Source organism: Eurytemora carolleeae, unplaced genomic scaffold (genome assembly GCF_000591075.1).
Source record: "Eurytemora carolleeae unplaced genomic scaffold, Eaff_2.0 scaffold257, whole genome shotgun sequence".
Taxonomy (NCBI): Eukaryota; Metazoa; Arthropoda; class Copepoda; order Calanoida; family Temoridae; genus Eurytemora; species Eurytemora carolleeae.
Genome location: NW_019396404.1, coordinates 1 through 12,972, shown reverse-complemented (window position 1 = coordinate 12,972; position 12,972 = coordinate 1). Strand labels below are relative to the sequence as shown.

At 33.5% G+C, this 12,972-nt stretch overlaps 1 protein-coding gene across 1 annotated transcript; it reads left to right on the top strand.

The window, feature by feature from the left end:
• Positions 1 to 1,103: 1,103 nt before the first annotated feature.
• LOC111702586 (glutamine-rich protein 1-like) lies at positions 1,104 to 12,832 on the top strand (the record flags this gene model as incomplete). Its single annotated transcript, XM_023474328.1, has 5 exons — positions 1,104 to 1,166; positions 10,742 to 10,822; positions 11,137 to 11,196; positions 12,203 to 12,295; positions 12,687 to 12,832. Coding segments are annotated over exons 1-5 (443 nt in total), but the record flags the coding sequence as incomplete, so codon positions are not given.
• Positions 12,833 to 12,972: the final 140 nt, after the last annotated feature.

The following is a 12,972-nucleotide window of genomic DNA, read 5'->3' as shown; positions in this document are numbered from 1 at the left end:
ACTTATGGATTATTTGATCTAGCAGAATTCAAAGTTAGAAATATCTAACTTCTAAAATTTACAACATCGTGTTGCAAAGATATAGGGATTATAAAATTTAAGTTTGGGGTAAGAACTCAGTTCCTCTGTTTACTAATATTATCAAAATTAAAATTACTGAAAAATATTTAAATATTCTAAAATTGAAACAAATGTGTAAGAGCGTGTTGTCTGGCGTAATTGACACCAGAATGTTATAACTTCCGCCCGCCATATTCTGAAAAAGTACTGGGAAACCTATAGGAGGGGGGGGGGAGGAGGGGAGGATAACAGACGAGGTTAAATCTGGAAGAAAATGTTTTAAGCGAAATATTTCCGGGTCAAGATTTAATTATGCAACTAATGAATTAATGACTGTGGAGGTCAGTTTAGGTTAGAGGACTGTAGATTTATCTGTTGGGGGGAGGGAGGACCTAAACAGGTTGGGTTCTGTACTTTTATTCATATTTCATATTTCTATTCAACTACAAAGCATTAGATATTACAAATAAGCAATAACAACTTACTGTACAATATGGACCCGCCTAACCAGGGTAGGTTGTTTTAAGTGGTTGGCCCTAAGTTAGGTAGCGATAGTGAATATGATTGGATACGCACATCAAATTCACACGTTTTGGGATAGGTAGGGAGTGGATTGGAAGGCAGTTGAACATACCTAGATATATTACGTTGTGCATTGTCCGTAAATAAGCTGAACTTGAACAGTGTACTGCGATTTCGACTAGCTACGTAATGTAATTAGCTAAACTACGATGGAATATATATGCGTAAATCTTGTAAATATTTATATTAACTTAACATCCAACATAGATTTCAAAATACACATTAGTTAGTATAGACTCCGCTTTGATTACAGTGATAGATTAATCCTCGTTGAAAAATACGAGCTGAGATCATGCCCATTGGTTTGGCATTGATGATTAAAACCTCGTGTCTATGTTGACATAGATGCTGAGAAGATTGTGCCCAATAGTTTGACATTGAATGTTTAAGAGCTTGTGTCCCGGTTGACATTGATAGCTGAGCTTGTGTCCGTGTTGACATTGATAGCTGACAAGCGGTACATGGATTGCTATAGGTCTAGAAGCAGTTTTACGAGTACGGCATTTACTCCAGGAGATTGTCAGGTAGTTTTACAGGTTAGGTTCCCTCCAAAAATTCGATTTCAATCAATTTTAGAAAATTTCGAAATCTACGAAATTTGTGAACGAAATCTGCGATTTTTTTTGTTTTGTTTTACAATGTATACAAAGAAAACATGTTCACAATTGAAATAGAAGATGTGGGCGAAGCGCCCTAAAAGCCTAATTAATTTATATTTAAGCAGTGCAGGTGTTTTTACTCTCTTAAATATTTAAGTCTGCTCGATCCTTAATTTCAGACATGATTACGCGTCTAAATGTGACGCTTTAGAGACGACTGTATGGAATAATTACTGTTTTTCTTTGCCAAATCATGCATCCTGAACAAGATGATATTCAGGGAAGCTATTGTTTTTGTTTCTTTCAATAGCAGCTTCTCTGTAAATGTGACTTCCGCATACCTGCTAAGAAGCAATGGAGAAAATTACAGAAATAAACACTTCCGAGTCAGGAAAGCGACGGTATCTTCCACGTTTTTATCAAATTATAGGTTTCAAGGGTACCGTATTAAATCGGGCATTGCCATCTTTGAAATTACGCTTGCAGTTCCCTTAAAAGTCATTAAATAGGATATATGAGACTATCTGTAGAATATTAGAGGAAGGATGATTATTGAAGAATGAATGAATGAAATATTTAATTAAGTACCCAAGGTTCAAGGGTTAAACGGAGAAACTTCAAAACCGGATATCTGTCTATCTATCTATCTGTAAATCTAGTTAACTGTATAGCTAAAATCTATCTAACTTTTAAGGTCGCGATAAACAAATTTGTCCTGAGCTGGGAACTTTTGAATGGTGGATATCGGGATTAATGCTTGATCCACTCTTTTTCTTAATCTCCAGATTAAATAATGCTTGTTCTCCTCTTGTTATTAATCTCCAGATTAATTAACCGATCTGGATTAAGGATATCCCATCCTAAAGTTTTCAGCTCTGAGCTGGGAACTTTTGAATGGTGGATATCGGGATTAAGGCTTAATCCACTCTTTTTTTAATCTCCAGATTAACATAATCTTGTAAGATTATCTTAAAAGTGTATGAAAAACGATAAAATTCAAATTAATATTTAATCATCTGAGAAACTGTAGCAGCCAATCAGAGAAAAGCGGGCAACCAATGAGAGAACAGAAATATTCTCATTGGAGAAAACAATTAACGGATATCCAAGGAGAGAGAAAAAGAGTGGATTAAGGACAAAAATGAAAAGTTTCCACAGTGGATATTCGGATCAAGAAGTCAGGATTAAAGTTTATACATTATAAAGTTTTCAGCTCCGCAGAGTGTGGAGATGGTTAAATGAAAGGAAATTTTGGCTAAAAGGGTTTTTGTTTCCACTGGAGGAGCGGAGAGTGTTATATTTAGAAGAATTGTCTCAATTTAAATATCTATTTATCCCTGTCCTTCTAACTATTTATCACTCCATTTGAATTAATCTATATTAATTTTTTTTTCTTAAAAGATGTTTTAATAAACCAAACAAAAACCAAACAAAATAGCTAAAAATAAGTTTCGTGTTAGGAAGATATTTTAAAATCTATCTGTCTTAATTAAGTTCAAAAGTCAAAGCTGGAAACTTATGAATGGTATAAGAATGAAATTAAATATGTGCAGATTAGTTTAACTTATTCTTCAACCTCTCATTGGTAAAACCCCTGAACTTATTTCCAATTAAAAAAAAGGAATGAACTAGTTCAACAATTTGAACAGATTCAAATCAACTCCGTCAATTCAAAAGTTAGAAGCTCATGGAGACCGATTTCTTTAAATAAATGCCTTAAAACGGTATTCGTTTTTATCTATAAACAACAAGTTGTCCCACATATATCCAAAGCAATGATGCTAGCTATAGAACATATATCACTCATTAGTTTTTAATATTCTCATTGTATTAAATTACTGTAAGTTTAAACAGCAATGTTCAGGTCGACTTATTATTTTAATGTATCAAATACAACGTCAACTTTTACCCCCACCCCCCCTCCTACCTCCCAGCTATGATCTTATATGAAACTTAACTCCTAGAGAAAGACAGAGAATGACTGATATGGTCTTCATCTATCTTTCTATTTATCTATCTATCTATCTTTCTATCTATTTTTATACCAATCTATCTATCCTTGAGATCAACAAGTTCTACTAATCCTTCTTGTCGATCCAACAGGTTATCAGCTCACCAGGCTCGCGGGTCAACCTACACCTTTAGGTTTACGGTTTAAAAGGTCAATTTGTTCTTCTAGGTTTACAATTACAGTTAACATCTACATCAACCCTTATATCTAAGGTGTCACAAATACTAGCTTTGTGATTTTTTCCTTTTCTTGCTAGCTAGCTAATAATGAATAAATTTATTGAACATAAAGGTAGAGTTCCTGAGGTCTAAAGTTTGTTGAATAAAATCATATCATATCTCCAAAATTTAACGCCAAAATACTCACATAATACTCGAAAAATGTGGTATTTTTTACAAGAAAATTTCTAAATTAGCCTTTTACATTTTTTTAAATGATTCATTTTTGAAAATTTTCTTATTTACTAAAACACTAAATTTTGACAGAATCTAGAAAAATTTTGATAGAATCTAACAGAATTTTGTCTAACCATTCTTTGATAGAATTTAACAAAACTTTGATAAAGTCTAACAAAATATTGATAGAATATAAAAAATAAACTTTAATAGAATCTTTTAAAAAAAACCAAGATAGAATCAGAGTTCAATTCAGAAATTCAGAAGAAATTGTCAGAATTAAACACTTCTCAAATCAGAAAAACGTCGATATCGTTCATATCATTGATTAGGTTTATTATCGTCCATATCATTGATTAGGTTTATTATCGTTCATATCATTGATTAGGTTTATTATCGTCCATATCATTGATTAGGTTTATTATCGTCCATATCATTGATTAGGTTTATTATCGTCCATATCATTGATTAGGTTTATTATCGTCCATATCATTGATTAGGTTTATTATTGTTCATATCATTGATTAGGTTTATTATCGTCCATATCATTGATTAGGTTTATTATCGTCCATATCATTGATTAGGTTTATTATCGTCCATATCATTGATTAGGTAATGGTTTAAAAGGTATCACTGTGAATCATGCATACCCATTTATTAATGAAAGTTAACTTTCAGTGTTGCACGTAATTCAAACAGAGGAATTGAGTCTGTGCGACAAACTCAAATTTTCTAATCGCTATTTTTACAATTTTGCGGTGTAAACCTTTGATATTTTAAACTTAGAACATTTAATATTTCAAAGTTTGAAATTATATCTCAGGTTACAACATTGGGTTGCAAAGATATAAGGATTAGAAAATCTGAGTTTGTAGCAAAGACTCAGTTTATTATTTTATTGTTTGACAGTATGAAAATATTGTAAAATTATCCCTCCCAGAAGCTAGGAGGGGGGGGGGGGGGGGGGAATATGAGCCGCTACCCGGCATCCCAAGAATGTCAATATTTACAGACGCACAGACACACACTGCCACACACACACTCGTCTTTGCACTTATTTTGACAATAAACATGATACATTCCAGCAGAGATAGGTATTCACAGAGACTTAGAAGAGTTCCCTGGGGGAGGATAGGGGATAGGGGAATAAAGGGGAATTGGAATTATGGATGAAAGAGGCTAAGCAGAGTTTATAATGAAGAATGAAGAGGTAGTGAATAAGAAAGTTGGGAATGGTGAAGGAAGGATAGAAAAGGGAAGAAAAGGGTATACAGTGGAAGGAATAGGGAATGCAAGGGAAGGGAATAGTATACAGGGTGGAGAAAAGGAAAGAAAAGGAATGGGTATTTAGGGCAAAAAAGGTGAAAAAGAAAAAGACGAAAGAGGAGAGGGGAAAAACGGATATAATTGGGGAGAAGTGTTAATAAAGGAAAGTGTACCCAGGGGAATGAAAAAAAGAAAGAGAAAAAGGAAAAGAAGGAGAATGGAAAGAAAAATAGGGTTTACAGGGAACGGAAAATGGACTGAAAATTATTAATTAAAAATTTGATATGAGAAGCATAGAAAGGAGTTGTTTTAAGATTGGGAAAACAGAAGAAAAGAGATAGTTGAACGACGAAAGGTAATGGGAAGGGAGTGATGGAGAGGGGGAAATAAATGGGAAAGGGGGGGGGGGAATAAAAAGAGGAGGAAAGGAATGTCTACAAGTATTTACGGGGTTAACAGAGAAAATAAAGTAAGAAATCATAACTGACAAATAAACAGATATAACGTTGAAAAATAGATGCAGGGTGTACCAAATAAACAGATATTAAGTTGAAAAATAGATGCAGGGTGTCCCAAATAAACAGATATAAAGTTGAAAAATAGATGTAGGGTGTCCCAAATAAACAGATATATAAGTTGAAAAATAGATGCAGGGTGTCCCAAATAAACAGATATAAAGTTGAAAAATAGATGCAGGGTGTCCCAAATAAACAGATATAAAGTTGAAAAATAGATGCAGGGTGTCCCAAATAAACAGATATAACGTTGAAAAATAGATGCAGGGTGTACCAAATAAACAGATAATAAGTTGAAAAATAGATGCAGGGTGTCCCAAATAAACAGATATAAAGTTGAAAAATAGATGCAGGGTGTACCAAATAAACAGATATTAAGTTGAAAAATAGATGCAGGGTGTCCCAAATAAACAGATATAAAGTTGAAAAATAGATGTAGGGTGTCCCAAATAAACAGTTATAAAGTTGAAAAATAGATGCAGGGTGTCCCAAATAAACAGATATAAAGTTGATAAATAGATGCAAGGTGTCCCAAATAAACAGATATAAAATTGAAAAATAGATGCAGGGTGTCCCAAAGAAACAGATATAAAATTAAAAAATAGATGCAGGGTGTCCCAAATAAACAGATATAAAGTTGAAAAATAGATGTGGGGTGTTTCAAATAAACAGATAAAATTGAAAAATAGATGCCGGGTGTCCCAAATAAACAGATATAAAATTGAAAAATAGATGTAGGGTGTCCCAAATAAACAGATATAAAATTGAAAAATAGATGCAGGGTGTCCGAAAAAAAATATTTTCTCTACATTTAAGATTATCAGAACGTGTCCTAACGTTTTGAGCTTAGGTTTAGCTATTTATTTTTTTTGTGAGAAAATAAAGCCAATTTTGAAAGGATCAAAATTCTCAACGAAACTGTGCTCTTAATACCTAGGTTTCGAAGTTTGATGTCTTAAGTTTCAGTCTCCTTTGGGATTAAAGAAAATATATTTTTGATACTTGATGCTTGATAATAAATCTGCAGATTTGTCTGATCAGTATCCGCGGTTAATGATCGTCCTAATGATGTAATTAATGATCATTAGGCGTTCAATCTTTAATCTTAGCTTCTCAAGCAGTTTGTATCTCAGCCTTACTAACGAGTTGTATTATATAAACTTGTAAATAAATGAGAATTAGGGGTTAAATGCTAAATAACAAATTAAAAGCAAAGAAAATACTAACTAAGCTACACGGGCAGCCGTAGTACATTTAAATTTCCGAGCCGGGTCAACCTCTCCGGTCCCAGTTTGTACTTTGCCGTACGAACATTGGGGTTAAAAAAGCAGGCAATCAACAAGACTAGCCGGTGCAACAAGGTTGACGCGCGGTCAGACTTTATGCTTCATATATGTTGAATTTACTCTGACTAAAGGGGCAGAGGTGCGTTGCTAGTAGGGTAGGTAAAAAAGGCCTATGATAGGCCAGGTACTGTAAAAAGTCTGGCCGCGCCATCAAAGTTGGTCTGACATAGAATATGGACGGGGCGGTACTTGCCGTGAGTCACTAAAGCCGGTACAAAGGGTCTGTCCAGTTTGAATATAAATCGACCCTGGTCCACCGTGAGAAGATTTAAAGTTGAATACGTTTTTTATTCTTATATATTATTTTTGGTTTTAGATAAATTAACTTCTTTTTGAAGGAGATTATTAAATGTTCCCCTCATCATATCAACAACAAAAAAAGATTTTATGATTTATTATATTTAGTAATATTTTGAAAAATGTTCGTACTACAAAAATATTTCTGTAATAGAGGACAATTAGAATAGCAGACATTAGACACAAAGATGTTTATCGACAAATCTCATTAATACTGAGTAAAAAGCTAGGTGGAACCCTACACCCTACTAGAATACCCTGTCAACCTGATAAAGAGCAGAAAATTCTAAACTCAGATAAAGAAAGAATATTTTTAGCTTAAAGGGTTAATTAAGATTATGTTTAAAGAAACATTAAAGGGTGTGTTAGCGAGAAATGACAAGGTTGTATGCAGTGATGATTGATTATGAATTTTATAGGCAATAGAAATTATTCCGCAGACCTTAAAAATGCGGTGGAACCACAGTTTCTCACTGATTGTACAGGGTGTCCCAATAAACATGGGAGTTCAGTGACGAATTTGAGATCGTCTATGTTAAGAATTAGCATTGTGATACCTGATTTTAAAAGCAATACTATTGTTATGTCTGCTAGAGTTTATTTTAAGAAACAATAAAAGACTGTAAAGATGTGTCTATAATGTCAATTGAACAGGGAAGACGTACAAGACAAAATCTTAAAAGCTTAAGCTTTCTCAGAAAGTATCACTATACTAAATCAAAGAATTACTTTAAAAAGACGATATCGAAATCGTCACTCAATTTCAATGTTTATTGGAACACCCTGTACTGACGAACGCTTCTATACATACTATCTGCATGTAGTAAATATCGTAGTAAACCTGAACATACCTGTATAGTATAGTATAGTATCCTACGTTGTACATTATCTGTAAACTTACTACGCTCATTATTAATTAACTGCATTTGTAACCATCTACATAGAACTTGTGTTACGATTTAGCTAAATTACATTCATCAATTTAACCTGAATATTAAGACTCAAAATATACCTTAGTTGGAATAACACTCCGCTTGATTACAGTGTAAGAGTAATTATATTTCTTCTATCAGGATTGATTACAAACTATGGTATTACGTATCTTAAAAGACAGATTCCTAAGAATACAGATAGGGTCTTATCCGGATTGATGTTGATTAAAATATTGAGGAACCTGGAGTTCTAAATTGAGTTGTATCTTATAAGACAGATACCTGAGAAAACAGATAGAGTTCTGTCACGTTTGATATTGACTAAAATATTATTAAGGAACCAGGAGTTCTAGATTGAGTTGTATCTTATAAGACAGATACCTGAGAAAACAGATAGAGTTCTGTCACGTTTGATATTGACTAAAATATTATTAAGGAACCAGGAGTTCTAGATTGAGTTGTATCTTGTAAGACATATACCTGAGAATGCAGATAGAGTTGTATCCCGTTTGATATTGACTAAAATATTATTAAGGAACCAGGAGTTCTAGATTGAGTTGTATTTTGTAAGACAGATACCGAGTCGTATCGTGTGAGACATATACCTGAGAATAGATAGAGTTGTATCCGGATTGATATTGCCTAAAGTATTATTGAGGAACCTGGAGTTCTAGATTGAGTTGTATTTTGTAAGACAGATACCGACGAGGCCTTTACTACATGCATGTCTATGAGGTCCGGTAGCAAAGTATCACAGTAAAAGCTACTAGAAATAAAAAAAAATTAAAAATTCATTAGTTAACTTTACCACCTTTTATGTTATTTAGAGTTAGCATTTGGATGAATGAAATAGTGATTAAGTGTAAAATTAGCAAACTTTATTTTTCTTTTTCTATATATAAATTTAGCTTGTCTGTCTGTTTATTTGTTTGACTGTTCGTTCGTATCCAATAAACGTCAAAACGGCTGAATCGATCAGGCCCAAATTTTGTGTGAGACATCACAACGTAAAACTAACAAAACGAAGTGCATCCTGTCTGTATCGGTATTCCTTTAAGCCATATTTTGATCTCTCCTTCAAAATACGTCAATAAAAGCGTAAACAACCTTATATACTTAAATATTCAAAATATATAGACCAACAAAAAAGTATAAAATATCAAATACTAAATATCTACATTTAATGTTTGATAATGGGTTAAGTTAAGTTAAGTTAAGTTAAGACTCTCTAGATTTTTAACCAAGGACCTCTAGTTGACCGTGTCACGTGACCCCAGGGAAGGTTTATGAATGATTAAAATTTAAAAAAATTGTGTTTAAAAGTTTTTATTTTAGTAAAATTTAGAAAATGCGCGAAAAAATATTATGATTTCCGAAAACTTTTTTTGTTTTTGTTTTATACTGTACAAAGAGAAGATGCTTAGAGATAAAGCCACAGTTAAAAGTTGAAATAGAAGATGGGCGCGAAGCGCCCTAAAAGCCTGGTCATTTAGATTTTATTGCATTGAATGAATTTTATTAAATAAATAAAAAAGTGCTCTAAAATTATATACATTTAGGTCAGATAAGTTTCTATGTTTATTTTGTGTTTTTTTTTAGTTATTAAAGACCATCAAATAAGTAGGATGAGAACTACAAAAGAAAAAAATAAAGATAGAATTGATGCATAAAAACATTTAAAAAAACATGGGTTTATAAATTTTCTGAGTCTAGGAGCGGAAAAGAGAATATTTAAAGTTTCTAGGACTATTGTTTAACTTCTACTAATTATCATGTCTAGGCCCATAAACCTGGACAAGTTCAACAATGAAATGTTAAAATGAAAATTAAAATTCTATTCCCTAAGTATGTCAGACGCCCAGTAATATGTCTTATAGCCAGCGAGCCTTCCCACATTCTTACCTTACCTGTCAGCCTATTTCAGAAGCAAAAGAAGATGAAGGCCTTTCAGCATGATGAACGCCTCCGCCTAATCATGCAGCATGCTAAATTGCCAGCCTACTTTTTCAGTAGGCTGGTTGCTGACCGATCAGCCTACTCTTGTAGCACGCTTAATCATGCTGCTTACTTTCAAATCAATTCTGCACCCGGCCTGTCCTTTTTAGCATACCTCTACAACATTCTGGATCTTCAAGCATACTTATATAGCAACCTGATCCTTCAGCATGCAGCCATTTATGTTACGTTTTAAAAATGCTGCCTTTTCAAATAACTTTTCTAACATGCTCACTTTTCAATGGCATGCTAACATTTCAGTCACTTTTAGATGTTTTCTTTTTAGCTAGCGACTGGCAACATATGCTAACCTTTTTCTAGCTAAATGGTGCATGTCAAGCTGTATTGGTGTAAACTGCCCCAAAATCAAAATTTGGGTTATATGTCGATATATCCGTGCGTTTGTGCGTTATCTTTTCTTTATGTGTGTTTTCAATTGAAAAATATCAATTTATTTTGCAAAAACGTGCGTTCTTGCGCCGCGGAAAAACGCATGAAAATGACATTAGAAAAAAAATTGGATAATGTGTGTCATTTCCTTGCGCTTGTGCGTTTCCAAAAAATACATAAAAAAATTTAAAGCAAAGTGTTTTCTAAAACTCTGATTTTGATTTTCGTTTATTCAAATTGACTAACTAATTAACTCACCCCCTCCTTAACGACCGTAAAGGGGGGGGGGGGTTTAACTTAATAATATATTAAAAATAAACTTACTACATTACACTTGACTTGATTTTGTTAAGGAGTTCCTGTTTGAGAATGGACGAATAGACAACGTTTTTACAGATGCATACTTCGACGGATTCACAACTGCACTGCACGAGGTAAATAATGTTTGCAGGGATATAAAGTTGTTTTATTTTACGGACTCCCTGGGCGCTTCGCGAGCTCTTTTTGAAACAATTTAATCATTTAAATGACTATTTTTTCTGTTTTAAGGGGGGATTTTTAAAGAAAAAAATAAAATAGAATAATTTCCTTGACCGGGCATTGGACCTGTTCAGTTTGGTCATATTGTCGGTTATTGGATACCAAAACTAAACTAACAGACAAGCCAAATAAGTATATGCACACGACAGCCCTGTCACACCCTAAATAATAGCATGATTGATATTAAAATAAAATGACAAATGTTTAGGTTGTGAAAGAGTTTAAACTTCCAATGAACGAGCTTGGATACTTTGTTACCAGAATAGAGGTGATTTATTCATTTTTTTCTCATGAATTCAATTGTTTTAATAACTATTTATAACACTGTTATTTTGGTGCGCAGTGTTTAAAGTTTTTGACAGAAATTTTCTCTTTCTCTTATATTTTGTTCCTCGCTACAGCTCTGGACAAAATTAAATCTAAAAAGGATTGAACCTTTGAGATATAGAAAAAATTTAAGTCCATAAACTGTTTAGCACGTCGTGCCAAAATAATAGTGTTCTAGGTAATTTTATGAAACGTTTGTGTACTAGTCTTATATGGCTATTTCTAGATCAAATAAGCTTTAAAACAAAGCAGGAGTCAAAATATAAAGTTGATTTCAATTTTATTTTCATTTCAATTGAAAAACATATTTTGGAAATATCCAAAAAAAAAATGGAGAAAATCCGGGTACCAATCAAAACTTTTTAGCACACGTCCTATAATGTACACCTAATTAAACTTTATAGCATTATGATTACTTTAGAGCACGTTTATTATGATATTCACGATCCGGATTTTTTTAATTTTAATTTTTAACTCCTAACCCCGAAATCTGAACTTTTGAAAAAAAGAGAGATTATAAATATTTCCTCATTTCTGAATGGGTCATCAAGTTTTAGGATAAAATTAAGCGAAAAAAAATAAAACTAAAAATTTGAAAATTATTTTTTGTTAAAGAAATTCAGTAAATCTTAAAGAAATGACCCGGATCCGGATCGGATTTGGATCCGGATCCAATTTTTTCCAGTGCGGATCCAGGATCCGGATCCGCATCAAAATTGAATGGATCCTTAGCACTGATGATAAAGTACACAAAAAATTCATAAAAACTATTACCACTTTTATCAATGGACATGGAGAAATTGAATGGTAATATGGCTCAAATTGGATGGGATCGGGATCGGGAAAGGAATTTGATTTGGATTTAATATTGAGTGAGCCTCCGCCATGTACATACAAAGAGAATGTTAAAAATAAATAAACTTTTTTTCAAAGTTTTTAATATTTAGGAAGAACATCTGTGGGAATCCAAGCAGCTCGGTGCACACTCACCTCACGTTCTTCTCAACACACTAGTCTACTTCAATACTAAATACTTCCAGGTTTGTTGGTTGGTCAGGCGGGTGGGTGGCTGGCTGGTTGGTTGCGTGGATGGGTGGCTGGCTGGCCGGCCGGGTGGTCTGGCGGGTGGTTGATTGGGTGGTTGTTTGGTTGGTTGGCAGGCAGGCAGGTATCCAAACCCAGTGCTAGATTTGGTGTTACAATTTGCCTATCTTCAGAAAATCTAGCGTAACAAGATAAAATCCTAATACTTCAATTAAATATTGGTCATCTGAAGCTATATCTGAAAAACACAGATTATTTTTTCATTTTATTGCTGTACAAATTGTTAAGTGTTTTGCACACTCTTCGGCAACATGAGATGGATGAGATATCTGAAGTTATGTTCATATTTACATATTATTCCTCGCTTGATCGTTATTATACTTGCAGCTGAAGGGTGTTGACGCGCACCTCAAGCTCTCCTTCTCCCACATAATGAAACACTGGAAGAAGACTGCTGTATCTAAACCTGGACAAAATCAGAGAACAGTTTTACTCAGATACTATCCTCCTCCAGCTAAGGTAAGGAAACAGGGGTATATTTTTGAAGATCGGGGGGTGGGGGAGTTGCAAATTGAACATCAGAAGGCAAGTTTTGATGCTTTTAATTCAAAAATTTATTTACTTTCCCGAATGCAGCTTATAAAACCATTCAGATAAATTTCCGTTTCTCACA